The sequence below is a fragment of the Cibotium barometz genome, chromosome 1 (genome assembly GCF_041138505.1).
Source record: "Cibotium barometz isolate CiBa-2024 chromosome 1, ASM4113850v1, whole genome shotgun sequence".
In the NCBI taxonomy this organism is placed as follows: Eukaryota; Viridiplantae; Streptophyta; class Polypodiopsida; order Cyatheales; family Cibotiaceae; genus Cibotium; species Cibotium barometz.
In genome coordinates, this window is record NC_141046.1 from 18,761,888 (window position 1) to 18,777,639 (window position 15,752).

The following is a 15,752-nucleotide window of genomic DNA, read 5'->3' on the forward strand; positions in this document are numbered from 1 at the left end:
GAAGGTGAAGATTGGGGAGTTTTTTGGGTGGAGGAAATTGAAAAGTACGAGGAGGAAAATCAAGACATCACATGTTTATGATGGGATATGAAAGTTACATACATATAAAATGAGGAACATTTCAATGATTTGGTTTTCATATCACATATAACTTTTTAAAATTTTCTAGAGTATCTTAAACACTCATAAATGTATGAGGTTACTAGATGATTGCTTTCTCAAACTTGTAAGCAAAGAAGAAAGGGACACGCACATGGAAACCAATAGGGGAACATAAGATTCATTATTACAATAATGATAGAGACATAAGGAATCCCTCACTAGACGGGAAAAAGACAAGTGGGTGTAATAATGCAGAAAGGGAGGAATTGGTGGAGAAGGTAGAAAAAAGGGGGGACTCAATGCCCTTATGATGAGTACATACCTAGTGTTTTTTAAAGCTAGGTTTTGCCCTTTGTACAAAATGGATAAGGGTTTAAGAGAAGGCCTAAGGGTGCATGAAAAACAAGTAGAGGCTCCCTTATAGTACTTCAAAAGTGGGGAGGTCTAGCAAATTGTTAGGCATAACATGGTCTAGGGTTTTAGATTCAATAAGTAGGAAACTTGAGAAGTTGAAGATTCTTTACTTTGGTTTTCAACTGATACTTCCTTGAACCATGTGGGGTAACCTGCCTTGAATCTCCCATTAGAAAATACTGACCCTTTTGTAGTCAATGATGTGCAAGCAAGGATAAATTTGCCTCTACAATATCTTCGGATTTGTGCAAATTAGTTGTAAGACTATATATAGTTGGGGTGTAAGAAATAAGACTAGTAAAAAGGTTGAAATTGTGTGACATAAGAAGTACACACCCTTTTTTACGAATTGTCCATGATAATCTTGACAATGATGTAAGATGAGAAGCACTAAGGGTGTCACACCATTATTTCAAATCTATACGAAGAGATTTGCATTATTCAAAGGGGGGCCCCAAAAAGATGAGGCAACAAATTGAAATAACATATGAAAGTACTTGTCCAAAGGATAAACACCTCTCTTATATTTATGAAATGAGATGATGGATGGAAGTCCTAGGTGGAACTACATATTCTTATTATCTCATTGCAAGTATCATCTCTCTCTCTCTCTCTCTCTCTCTCTCTCTCTCTCTCTCTCTCTCTCTCTCTCCCCTATTTTTTTGTGCTTTTCACTTTGTTTGGGTACCAAACAAAGCATGTGAAATTCTAGTGCACGTATATACATATGATTTCTCATGCCACATGTTGCATATTTACAATTTGGTAGATGTAATGCATCCCTACTCTTTAGGTGTAGTTGCTTCACCCACCACCGTGATCATTCTCATCAAATGTGAGGAGCTTGAATCCTTGACTTTAGACCTTGGGGTGTGCTCTTCTTTAGCATTTCCTTTTGCAATGCTCTCCTTGGCTCCAAATGTTCTTTCTTAAAGACAATGGTAAGTAGCCTTTGGTGCCGCCCTTGATTTACCAAGCTTTGAGCTAATTGTTAACGATGGTGACATTGGCAAGCTATGCTTCCAAGGGAGGCTTAGGAGCCATGTGGCATCCACATGACTTCTATCCATCTCCATTGGGATCCACCTGATCCCGGAAAGTGATTACCTCCCTCCCTCTACCACCATGCACGTGGACTTACAAGCTAAAACCCCGTCCCCTTAAAGACCTTTGTGTGTGTGTGTGTGGCATGGCGTGGGTTATGCATGTGTTTATGATTATGTCTAATGAGCGTAAAACATTTTAAGGAAAGACAACTTCTTCACACCCCCTTTCCTTGAAATGCATTTTATGGCTATTACATATTACTTACAGGCAAATTGTATTAAAAATTGGATGGTTGAAGTCTTTACTTCTTCACACCTTGTCCTTGAAATGTTTGCCAAATTTATGGCTATTAACACTCGTATTGTATTAAAAAATGGATGGTTGAAGTTTTTACTCTTCACACCCTTTCCTTTGAAATGTTTGCCAGTTTGATGGCTACTAACACTGTTACATATTACTTACAAGGCAACTCATATTATTTTTTAAAATTTGCGCAACTAATTCCTAGTTGATGAGAGGACTCCTCTCAGGGCCCCACACGCCCTTTTACAAACACCACACCCTACACACACCCGGTTTTTGTAATGTTGTCCAAGGCAACTCATATTAAAAAATGGATGGTTGAAGTCTTTACGAACCCTTTCGTTGAAATGTTTGCCAATTTTATGGTTACTAACACACTCTTGCATATTACTTTCAAGGTTAGCCACCAACAATTTCTTTCCATAGGGACATGGAAATCTGGTGTTAACAAAGCACATCATTCCACATGAAATTGAATTCTAACACCAAAGTGTATTCCACATGAAATTGCATTCGTCGACTAATGAAGTTGAATTCTAACACCAAAGTGTATTCCACATGAAATTGCATTCGTCAACTAATGAAGTTGAGTGCATAATCTTTTCTTTGTATGAATAAACATTTGGCGTCACAACCATTTTCTCTCACACACATAGTACAAACATATACACATACATACATAACACGCATGTTCCTTCATACATGTATAATGCATACACATACACATACACGTTTATGTATGCATTATATATGTCAAACATGTATAATGCATACAGATACACACATACGTGTGTATGTATGCATTATATATATACCAAACATGCATAATGCATACATGCACACACATACATGTGTATGTGCGTGGGAACATCAGCCCCTTTTGACCTTAATATCATAGATAGTGATGTGAGAAGATGAGCAGACAAACATGTATAATGCATTATATATGTCAAACATGTATAATGCATACGTGTGTATGTATTCATTATATATATATGCACACACATACAATGATACATGTGTATGTGTGCCCCTTTTGACCTTAATATCATAGCGAGTGACATTTTTTGTGTTGCACATATATACAATGTTTTTTTTTTTTTTGCATGAGGGATAAAAAAATAGAGCAGAAGGGCACGTATGTACCAAATCGATTTTCAAAGCTCGAATATTCTCCATTAATTATTTAAATAACCAATTTCAACGTTCATGTTTTAAAGAAAATATTAATAACTTAATTGGAAACTTTGAAAAAACACAGCTGGGGCACCTCTTGCATCAGCTCGCTACTGGCTATGGCGCTCGGGTCTCCTCTCCTCCGCAAATTCGCCCTCACCAGATCCAATGGAAACCACGACACGCCTGCAACCTAATGCAGCACCACCTCTGAATTGTCGTAAGAATCTGCACACTTTTCTGTTTGAATTCCTGCTGAACTGGTTTTCTTCGCATCCTGGAAAAAACCATTGCTCGCTTTCTGCAGAGAAATCCCTGCTTGAAACCCTAACTTGGTCGGTGAACTGCAGCGCAGATAATCTCTGTGACTCATTAGCGTTAGCGCTTCTTTAGCATAATCTGTTTTTTGAAAATCTGGCATGATCAGTATCCTGTCTCTGCCCTGAACCCTCGCTTACGAAGACTTTCGCCGTTCAAAACCGTAGCATAAGCATGCTGTTTTCTGTCTGAGCGGAAGCATGTTTTTTTTTGCCAATCTTTTCTCTGTTCAGAGACTCAGCAGGAGCAGTTTCTGTGTGTCCAAAAACCCCAGCATAAGCAGTTCTTTTTCTTAAAACCCTAGCATAAGCAGGTTCTCTAAGTTAAAAACCCTAGCATAAGAAGGCTTCTCTGTGTTCAAAACACTAGCATAAGCAGGGATTGCTGAGTATATGCAGATTTTCTGTGTTCAAATCCCTAGCATGATCATTTCTGAAACAAATCTGCTCTCTTCCAGAACCCTAGCTATTGTAGACGGCAGGGCCCGCATCTGAATGCATGAGTTTCTGCTATTTCTGGTTGCCCTTGCAGAACGCCTTAGCAGAAAAAGCATAAAATTTTCATACATTTATTGAGAGGACCGCCAGTGCAGGCTTTCCATTTCGCACCTCTTCATCTTCCCTGAACTGGGAGGAAGCACTCAAGTCCGATTTTCTGTTTCAGAAGCTGAAATTTGCTTCGAAAGCAAGAAAAGCCAAAGCAGGCAAAGTGCCATGGCACCTTCATTGGAGAATCAGAGCAGAGAGAGCAGCGGCTGCAGTAGCGGTGAATTAACTTGGGTCGGCCGCACACACTTTTCAAGGTCCATCTGCTACCGCATCAACAACAGTGTTCTTCCCAACCTGTCTTTGCCCACTCTGAAAGACTCCAACCCCCTCAACAGCAGCGTTCTTCTCAACCTGTCTTTGCCCCCTCTGAAAGACTCCGGCCCAAAGGGTTTTGTGAAAATGCAAGGATTCCCCAACAGCCAGTCCTCCTCACAAGAATCAATCTCAGATGGAACCCTCGGAAGGTCAAATTTTTCAGGGCAAAGTAGCGAAGCCATGTTTGCCTCCGCCTCTACAGAAAATACCCAGCCCCTCTATGCTTCCAACTCTGCAGAAGCCTCACCAGAAAAAATCTGGCACAAAGCAAGCTGCCATCTCCACCGCTTCCTCTCGCTCCCATCCAAGCGCAGTGAGCATGATTCCGACGATGAAAAGGATCACTACTCTAGTGATAAGTATTCTAAAGACAGTTGTGATGGTGGTGGCCAGTCAGATGTGGCAAGGGCTGCCTCATGGTCTGAGTACTTTGTGACATCGGGGAATGAGTCTGCAGTTGAGGAAGTGGAAGGGTGGATGGTGGACTTGTCTGAGCTGTTTTTGGGGCAAAAGTTTGCTTCTGGAGCTCACAGTCGACTTTACCTTGGCAAGTACAAGGACTCTGCTGTGGCAGTCAAAATCCTGAGAAAACCTGATGATAATGACGAAATTTCAAGAAGGCTGGAGCGGCAGTTCAGATGTGAAGTTAACACACTCTCTCGCGTTCATCACCGGAATGTTGTAAAGGTGCTCATTTTTCTGCATTTTATCACTCCAATTTATACAGGGTCTTCTCTAGTTTTGTTCAAATTGTTGTTCTCTCTCTTCTTTAATATGCACAGGTCTTCGTTTCTTTTTAAATATAGGTTTGGTAGCAGAAATGGATTATTCAAAAGGTGCACCGTTGATCCTTGTGAGCATACTACAAGGCTTTCTATATATGTATATAGACATATATATGTAGATATATATACATTATATATACATATATATGTAGAGATATATATATGTATATATCTACAGATATATATCTACATATACATATACACATATATATGTATATATGTACACATATATATGTATATATATATAGACATACGTATATAAGTTTCTAATTTCATGTTACATCAAGCAAATCCACCAGCTGCAGCGAGCAGGAATTGAATGGGGAACCTCATGCTTGGGACTCCAATTCCTTACCCACTCGGCTACACGGCTGGGTGGGGGCAGTAGGAGGCCTTTTTTAAAAACTAATACTGCACCATTATGCCTTGTCTATATATATGGTGTAGTGCCCTAGTAGAAAATGGGGATCTGTAAAGCAAGGCAGGGGCCTAGCAGCTTCTCTCTTTCAACGGCATCACAAAGGTCCAAGGTTGGATCTTGGTGTTGATTTTTTGAGATGGTTTATGATTATGCAAGGGCAGAACGTTTATGCCACATTGTAATGGCCTTCTATGATATGAATGAGCTTAATCTTTTTTGCCAATGCTCAGATTGCAACAAAAGATTAAGAATGAGCTTAATCATTACGAGCAGCAAGGCAGAGATTGACATGCAGCTGTGCAATGAGTTAGACAGGTCAATAAGTTGTTTGATGTATTGAGGTACTAAAGATTTTCATGGAGTAAGTGTTCAAGCCCAAGTAATACAAGACGGCTGTCAATGCTGCTACCAGAATGGGAGCTCAGGAATTTGAACAAAGGGGGAGTTGCAAGTCACACTTTTTGTAGAGCTCTTGTGCCTATGTGCTAGGGTTTTGATAATAAAAGAGGAGAGCAGAGGATACAAAAAGGTACAACTGTTCTTGCACCCATAGGCTGCCCCCTTGAAAAGGTATAAACCCTATTTTAGAAGCCTAATCTATCATCCAGCCCATGGAGGACTGAATAGTCTAAACGATGAGCACTTGTGCCTTTTTATAGGCCTTGGGAGTGACGTAGTGAACTGGCCGACCAGCAGTTGGCCAGCTCCTAGACAAAAGCCAAAGTCTTGCTGCAGCCAACAGGAGTCCCTTGTCCACCACTAGTCAATCGCTTGCCAAATCTAGCAATTCATGCTCCAAAATCTGCTCCTATCTGGTTCTTTATCTTGTTGCCTCTTCAGGACCAGCTGTGAGATATGCTAGTGCATGTCTTACACATAACACCACCAATGTGTAAAAATGCCTCCCAAAGAGTCTGATGCTCTTGACAATAACACCGTAGCATTGTGATCATAGTCTTGTTCATGCTCTCGGTTTGGCCGCCCGTTTGGAGATGGCACGCCGTATTGAATTGTAACTTCATCCATAAACCATAGAACAAGGCCCTCCAAAAAGGAATAACGTGGGTCTGCTTACTCAATCGATCAACTACGGTAAGGATACAATCATTTTGGAACCTTCGACTCTTTAGCAATCCAACCATAGAGTCCATAGAATGTCCTCCCGAGTCCCATGGTAACTCTGGAACGTGCAATGGGTGAAGCTTGCTGGCAACTTTCCTGGTGTCGAGCTTTGACTTTTGACAAACCTGGCAGAACGTACATAGTGACGCACATTTTTCTTCAGGCAAGGCCAAAAGAAAAGACGAGATAACTTCTCCAGTGTTAGGCCCTCAGTATAGTGTCTTGAAACGGGAACATCATGTGCTTCATACAAAAGCACTCGGCGGAAATCAGTGCCCTTGACGACACAAATTCGATCCTTATAGTACAACCATCGATCCCGAGTGGTGTACTCTGAAGCAATGCCATGCACACACTTGCTCCAAGGCTCCTTGAAGTCCGAGAACAAAGATGAAGGGGTGTCACAGCTTAGGGTAGGCACTTCCTAGAGATAGGGGGATGCAAGAACTGGTTATATACAACGGGATGACAAGATGGCCATAGTCAGCAGGCAGATTTACATCCTTCCCATATGCAGGGGCCCAGGGGGACATGATGAGTGTCGGCGGAGCACCAGATTGCACCTCTGACATGAGAGGAAACTTGGACATACCACAATACGAGAGATGCAACCGAGCTTTGGCTGATTCACCTGATGCAAGAAGGCTTTCCTTGTCATACGGGAACGGAATTGTATCAACTCTTCCTGAGTGAAGACAATTCGTAGGCTTGGCACATTTTGGATGAGAAGAAAACCCCCACCCCATCACAAACCCTGTCACGTGGGAGGCATATCTGAGGCAGCTATATGATGTGCTGGATCAGCCTGGATGAGAGGATGACACAGAACATTTCCCTCACGATGATTCTCATTCTGCTAGACATCATGAGAGGGATAGGTCTCTATAGACTACTTTGGCATGATTTCAGAGTCCATCATTTGATGTATAGAACTCTTGGGAACTATATTCCTTGCATTGGATCTTGACTGCTGCTGAGCCTGTGATCGTGTTTATTATGGCATGTTGATTCGTATGTATCACCGCTCCATGAGAGTGAGATTTGATCATCGATAACCAGATAGCCTCTTTTATTGTACTCAAATAAAACTTATGGAATAAAATATATTGTTTTGTCTCTTGTTTGCAAAAATCTTATCCTTTTGAGTAATGACGTTGCAATATCCCCCAAAACTTGTCTTTTACCTTGGAACGACAAGCCATCTAAGTTGCATTTGAGCATTTGGCTAATGATAAAGTAATGATTGCCATATTTTATCTCACTTGTAGAGAATATTACTTCAGGCAACCTTATCAATTCCTATTCATGTGGGGTCATCAGTGGGACAAGGATGAAGAGAAATTTATAGTGGTGATAGGCATAGAATCGTACACATCCTTAGGCCCACATCATCCCATCTTTTGAACTACGAATGTCACCAGGGCCCCTAAGAGACCACGAGGATTTACGAGTGGAGCAATTTGCACATGGAACCATGTTTTAGCCCCCATTCTTGCCAACCTTATTTAACAGAGCAATATGTGAAGGCTCCCACAGATAACTACAAGACTATTGTGATCGGTCATAGTTGGCCAAGATCTATGGGGTGGTGCTTGAGGGCATAATCAGCTCTGTGGTAGTTGGTCACGCAGGTCGAGTATATGGGTTACAAGGCTCTTGGTCATGCAGGTTTCAAGAGAAATTTCTTCACATTGGACCATGTATTCACTCTACGGGCTCACATAGAGGAAGAACGATCACGAGACAGAAGCATGTGTATTGTTGCTTTGTGGATTTCCACAAAGCTTTTGATTCGGTCCCTCGATCGTGGCTCATTGGATGCTTGCAGGAGCTCCAGCTACCACATGATGCAATTTGGGCTGTGATGTCACTATATGAGATAGTAATGGGCGGAGAGTGTTATGTACCTAGACACTAATCTATGGATTAGGGACTGATCCGGTGGGGTTGGGGGAGGGGGGCAAGATTAGGGATTAATAGGTTGATACTTGGTAGGGTTCCTGGATTGATAAAACAAGATTAATGGCCTTTTGTAGCAAGTTAGGTATTTATGGCGTAGTTATCACTATATAAGTAAGGGTAAGGCTGAATTTTTAGGGGAAGAGATCTAAAAAGCTTGCTTGATGTAGTTTTGTGCTTTCCCAAAAAAACTAAGGCTTAAAATAACCACCCCCCCTCCCCCCAACTTTTAGCAGAAGAAAAAGCTAGCCATGCTTTTTTGTTTTTTAAACTCCACACCTCCCCGTTAATCTTTTTAATGCAACTCATCCCCAAGTTGAGACTTGCACTTGTAGCTCGCTTGCGTGGGGCACGAAGGACTTTGACACTCTTTTAGATACCATCAAGTGCTTACTTAACATTTAAACATGAAACATGGCCACAACCTTGACATAGTTCCATAATCACTTTGCATAAGACAGAGAAATTGGAAACATCCATTGAAAGCTGAAAATAGGCGCTTACACATATGATGTTGCATTGGGGCCGGAATGGGCTAACCCCCCCTTGGATAATTTTATTACCGAGTATTTGAAATCTGTACAAGCTTTTATGGCTCACCCATAATAGGGGTTCTTGCTAGATTATCCATGTACATAACCATAAACAAATTTACAATAGGGCTGGGACTCTCATGCCTAAGAATCCATGAACATATGAAGTATGTATGTAGAAGCCAATATACCTATCAAGGGGTACTTATACTAATCTTCCCCAATGACCAAGCCTTCCAACTCTTAGAGAAAAACTACAGATATTCAGCACCATAAATAACTCTCTGTCTCTACCACAATAGAATCATATGGGTGGATACAATCGATGCAATCTTCACTGCAGCCGGTACAGCCGGTATGTCCCAAATAAATGGGCAAGACAAATCACTCCCATAAGTCCAGATATCATAACCATGTTCCAAATAAATGGGCGAGACAAAATAGTCCGATAAGTCTAGATGTCATAATCATATCCCAAATAAATGGGCGAGAAAAAACAGTTCCATAATACAAATATCCAAAATTTTCTCTCGATGGGAGCATTCTAGGACCACACACAACACTGGCGCTCCCATACTAGCGCCTGGCTCTCTCAAGAGGGACACAGACAGGTGCCAGTCCAGAGCCAGAAAGCTCAAGGCACACAAATAGGTGCCAATCCCCGGAGCCAAAAGGCTCAAGGCACACGAACAACTACGAGCACAAACATGCTCAAGGCACACAAACAGGTGCCAATCCTCATGACCCTCAGCATGGACCAAAGTCCCCTGCTAACAGAGTGCCATGTCCACTCTACCACATGCACCGCGTGTTGGTAATCTGGCCATGGCACGCTACCACATGCACCCCGTGTTGGTACTTTGACCACACACATTGGAGGAGAGGTGGGCTCAAGTAATAAGATAAAACAATCATCGGAGGCATAGATAGCCTCGTGCTACATAAGCATTTTTGCCACACAGTTTATAGGCATTTTGGCTAGTGAGATAACTCTAGAGAAAATCTTTGATCCATAAAATATATGTTTCATAAATCCATCATATCTCAATAAAAGGAGCCATAGAATTGGTAATATATATGCCCATTAAAGCATAAAGCCTGAGAAGCACTTGGCCAATGATAACCATATAGATGCGCCAAACCATCATATATGTATAAATCCTCGAGCAAAGGATGTGCCATAAATATAGTCCATAGTCCTTGGACATATCCCTATGAAAACCATATAAACCAAGCTTTTCAGCTACCACTGACAGTGTTTACCTGAAACAATTCAAGCCAAACAACACACAATTCTCCTTGTGTGGGCGTACAAGGGTTAAGTGTCCAAAAACACTTACAATAAATTGCAAAAAGCACCACCTTTGAAAAGCTCAAAGTATACTTAGCTTTTCTTTGCCAGGTTCGTCATGAAGCCAAAACTATAATAGCCTTGAGTACTACAAAAACAAAATATAGATCTTCAGCACAAGCAGCATGTGAAGATGCATGGTCTTAGTAGATTTGGAGGCAATGTTGAAAGATCCAATACCTATATATAGTGACAACATGAGTTCCATTCTTGTTGCAGGACATCCATTAGATATCCCGAGATACGTCTCCATATAGCTTGCTTGTAAGCTTGATTATATAATCCATAGTATCCATATGGAAAGAGTATGGGCACATAAAGTCAACTTCCTACTTACAAGATAAATTTTGTGAATCCATAAATCCTTGGACCATAGTTGTTTCTCTTTCTCGTAGTACCGGTACGAACCCATTCGTACCATACGGTTTGTACGGTATCGCACGATATCGTATTGTACGAGTTTTTTTTTTTTTGGAGAAAAATTCCAAATGCTAAAAAAAATTATAGAAATCCTACTTAACAAAGATCCCAAATGCCCACAATACTCCGCAACTTTCGTGTCCACTTAGTATTTCATATGGGGTTGCTAAGAGACCAAAAGAATCTAGCAAGGTAGACTAAAAAATCTGGCAAGGTAGACTCGTAGTGTACATTTGATTGGTAGGATGAGAGAATCTTGCTACATCACTTGGAGATCCCTAGTATAGGTAGGCTAGATCGTTAGATCCTCAAGTTATGTACGAGGGAGAAGATTTGTACATGGCCATTTTGATCTAGAGAGGAGTCCCTAAACCTATCACCCTAGTTGCACTGCCCATATTTGTGCGAGGACGGTCCCTTAGTCATAAACGCTACACTGGGAGACGTTTGGTATTGCATTACCCATGCAGGTTCTTTTTTGGAGACAATTGGGAGATCCAACTTGGAGAGACACATCTTGAGAGATCCAACTTGGAGAGACACATCTCGAGACACATTTGGGAGATCCAACTTGAAGAGACACATCTCCATGTTTTGGTTCCTCAAGCACTGTAGACTTCCCCCTCCCCCTCCCCCCCCCAACCTTCCCTCACATTCAAGCTTGAAGCTCCATAGTTTGTAAATGTTAAAAAAAAACCGTAATTTATCGTACGGGATCCAAAAATTTCATATCGTACCAAAAATTTCCGTATGGTATCATATTTTCGTACCGTGACAACTATGCCTTAGACGAAGCTGTCTACTACTTATGCTCTTGACATATGATTGCTTCCATAAGTGAATAGGTTGGCCATGGCTAATAGGAATGATGGTAAATGTGGTCCTCACTTGAGATCTTTTCTCTCTTCCTCATTGATGAAAGAAAGCCTCTGCTTCCGAGAAAGCCTATGCTCTGATACCAATGTAGCTCACTTGCCCGAGAGGGACTGACTTTGGCACACTTTTAGATACCATCAAATGCACATTTAAACATGAAAAATGGCCACAGCCTTGACATATTTCCAGTCATTTTGCATAAAACATAGAAACTGGAAAGGTGAAAATAGATATAGATGTTTGCACATATGGCGCTGCACTCGAGCCAGAATGGGCCGACCCCCCTTTTGGATATTTTTATTACCAAGAAGTATTTGAAATCTGTACAAGCTTTGAGGGCTCACCCATAACAGGGGTTCTTGCCGGATTATCCATGTACATAACCATAAACAAATGTGACAATAGGGCTATCTGTCTCATGCCCAAGAATCCATGAACATATAAAGGATGTATGTAGAAGCCAATATATACTTGTCAAGGGGTACTAATCTTCCCCAATGACCAAGCCTTCCAACTCTTAGAGAAAAACTGCAAATATTCAGCACCATGTCTGGCCTCCAGCTTGACCCCGCGCTAGTGTGCACCTCTCCTAAACATAACACAAGCTTACTCCATCCTACTTGCTAGTAGGTGCACCCTCGACCCAAAGCATCGAGGATCTCTACCACACAGAGACAAACCCACGACATTCTCTGACGACATGACATGCCCTCATCATAGCCACATCTCCCATCAGGAGGCTCATTGAGTCATGTTTTGAGTATTAAGTTTTCACATTCTTTAGTTTTTCCATGGCACTGTATACCAATGGTATCATTGTACTATTCATGGTCTCATAGGCCCTTCACGTGTTTTGTAAACCTTTCTTTTTTTCTCTTCTCCACCTCTATCTCCCTTCTTGCAAATTCAGTTTTGAAGATCTCTGTATTATCAAGTAAAAGGTTTGTCTAAGCTTCCGCATGTAACACTTTCCTTGGATGACTCATGATATCTTATAGTGAAGGCAGTGGACTTATTTGGCAAGGAAGAATTGTCATGTTGTCACAGCTTAAAGTCACCTTTTTCTAGCGAGATTATTGCTAGGATCAGAAGTGGAGTTTCATATAAAATCTATGATTTTTGGTGCAGTTAAAGTGGTCACCATTTACGTTGTCCAATCATTCAATCTCTTTGATTTTGTTGCAAATGCTGCAGTGTATGATTTTGATGTCATTCTTCTGTCTCTGCAGTTTGTTGGGGCATGCAAAAAACCACCAGTATTTTGTATAATCACAGAGTATCTTGTGCTTGGTTCTGTGAGAAGTTATCTGCACAATCAGCAACCATTTCCTTTGTCCTTGAAGTTAGTGATTGACATGGCCCTTGACATTGCACGAGGCATGGAATATCTGCATTCTCAAGGTGTGATACATCGGGACCTCAAGTCAGAAAATCTGGTCATAGCAGATGACTTTTGTGTCAAAGTTACAGACTTTGGTGTTGCCTGTTTTGAGTCAGAAGCGTCTGTCATGACTGATGATGTTGGGACTTACCGATGGATGGCACCCGAGATGATCAGCAGCAAGCACTTTTCTAGAAAAGCAGACGTTTATAGTTTTGGGATTGTGTTATGGGAACTTCTGACTGGGCATGTTCCTTTCGAGGATTTATCACCTGTCCAGGCCGCCTTCGCTGTTGTACACAAGGTATGGATTGCTTAACGTTTGCAAAGAATAATGAAGGCACTCTGGGTTATCATAAATGGTTTGTGTGTGCGGATGGAGTCATTAAACTTATTTTCATTTGTGCAGCATGCACGCCCTCCCCTTCCACTGACCTGCCCAAATGCCCTGGGAAATTTGATGCATCAGTGCTGGTCTACTGAGCCAGACAAGAGACCAGAATTTTCAAAAGTGGTGGAAGTGCTAGAAGCAATACAGGAATCAAACCATCTGGAACGAAACAGGAGTATATTACGGAGGCCCTCCTACAAGCATACAAATGCATTGCTCCGCTGCTTTGGTTCAAAAAATCCTCTCTGACAGTGTCTTCATCTTTCTTTTGGTTGCAACATAGACCACATATCTAATTCTCATAGTTGGGATGACTACTAACTAGAAGTTTCTTATAGAGTCATCTAAAATAGACCAGCAGAGCGTGTGACAGAAGGCTTATATAAGGGGAATGCTTTGGCAGAAGTGTCTCTTCCGTTTTAATACCAAGTGCGTTTCCAAACATCAAACCTGGCATCAATGCCCTCTGCAAGATAGAGCTATGCCCTTTGCAAGATAGAGCTGCTCAAATGAAATGCAAATTAGGGGGTCCAGGCAGATTTGGACTCTCCAATGGAGGAGGACAAAGGCTTGAACTGTTAAAGTTTCACAGTGGAGAGAGATTATGTCAAAAGCGCGTTCTTAAGCTACACCGAATAATAATTTAAGTTGTAGTGGTACATGAACTGCCAGCGGTCCCTAGACCACCAAACGGTAGTGCTCTCGCCCCTAAAGTCTGGGTACAGGAGATTCGAATTTACCAACTGTACGCATTGCCCAATCTGGCAACAAAAGGTTGTACATAAACATATAATGTGGTGAATATCAAATAGCACCTAATTGTGTATTGTCTGCATCTCTGCGGCAGTGCACTAGTTGCAGAAGGCGAAAAGAAATATCTGCACAATTTTTATCAGGCACCTACCTGCCTTTTGTCTTAAAACAACCCAATAAATGATGGTGGTGATGTACATTTTCATTGTACATAACAAGCTAGAAGATTGCAGACTTTTCATTCAGCTTTTTTAATTGGATTTGTGCTTCATTTCTTCCAGTTGACAGCTATAGGTGCCTTTATTTCCCAGCAGATCAAAAGGAAAGGGGCGGGCCGGGCCGGAAGTTCGTCTAATGAAAATTTTGTCAGGCTGATTGTGAACACGTGATTCGGCTTTCAAATTGCCTGTGGTGAATTCTTCTCCCTTGTCCGTCCGTTCACCTAACATGTTTTGAATCGGGAGGTATTTTCGTTGTTAGTCGCCACCAAGTTTGTGCGGAAGCAAAGGTGTAGGGTCCATCATTAGAATACTTCCGGCATAGTTGCTGAAGAACAGTTTTTACATGAGATAGCTACTTCACTTTGCTCTTTTTAAATCATGACCAGTTGAGGCTACTTCACTTTGATCTTTTTAGATCATGAACAGTTGAGGAGTGATGATATCTAACTTATTTTCCTCTTTCTATTGGGTTCAATTGCTGATCCTAGGAAGTAAAAAATATAACTGCAGAAATACAACACACCACAAAAGTGATACATAAGAGAGAGATGATCTTCTAGTGCTTCTATTTTATGGAAATTTTCTCTCTCTGGCTTTAGTGTAGACACTCTAGCTTAAGGTATTTTTTAAATTTGTATCGCCCCCATATGAGGTAATGTGGTCATTCTAGACTTTGTGTTACACTTCTATTTTTTTTGTAGTTTCAATCTAGTGTGAGCATTTTGTCTCAATGTTAACCACTCCATAAGTTAACATGGTTTTATCTGCCCAACCTATCATAAGGTGCTTTGTCACCTTACTCATTCGGACAAGCACATATCTTTTGTAAGACGGAGTTGGAACATATAAAATGATCTTACCTTGAGCTTAATGTCAAATACATAAAGTTTAAGAATTTCGTATATATACTTGCTTAAGCCTAGTAATAGAGGCCATACCATTTTTAAGTTTGGTTGGCTTAGTGTGTGAAAACTAATCATTTGAAGCAATATACAATCATTCCCTTGCAACAATAGAATACTTGTGAGCTCTACTTCTCTACTCTTGCTTGCTTTTATATGCTATTGAATCTTGTTGCTTGTTCGCTCTCGTTCTTCTCTACGCTTATGTTATTGAATCCCATTGGCAAGGAGCATTTTCGATGTGACAACAGAGTGAGCACACGACGGATGAGCTAGTGAAACTACATCGAGATGTTACAATTCTAAGGCAAGGCTCAATGACACATGCTTTGGCAAGGCTTGTGCCTAGGAGTGATGGGCTTCTCCACACCTCCAAACAATTATTGGTGATTATGTTAATACTAATACCACTGT

The 15,752-nt window shown here is 41.2% G+C and overlaps 1 protein-coding gene across 5 annotated transcripts; it reads left to right on the plus strand.

The window, feature by feature from the left end:
- The first annotated feature begins 3,105 nt into the window (after window positions 1–3,105).
- LOC147641684 (serine/threonine/tyrosine-protein kinase HT1-like) lies at window positions 3,106–14,454 on the plus strand. Of its 5 annotated transcripts, none has more exons than XM_086798261.1 (5): window positions 3,107–3,262; window positions 4,024–4,910; window positions 12,920–13,091; window positions 13,188–13,375; window positions 13,481–14,454. In XM_086798261.1, exons 1-5 carry the CDS (start codon window positions 3,211–3,213, stop codon window positions 13,709–13,711), a joined length of 1,530 nt encoding a protein of 509 aa, XP_086654387.1. In that variant the 5' UTR covers window positions 3,107–3,210; the 3' UTR covers window positions 13,712–14,454. The 5 variants fall into 5 exon arrangements, with proteins under 5 accessions (XP_086654380.1, XP_086654387.1, XP_086654395.1 ...); XM_086798269.1 differs by having other exon boundaries at window positions 13,191–13,375; XM_086798254.1 differs by having other exon boundaries at window positions 3,106–3,262; window positions 12,920–13,375.
- Window positions 14,455–15,752: the final 1,298 nt, after the last annotated feature.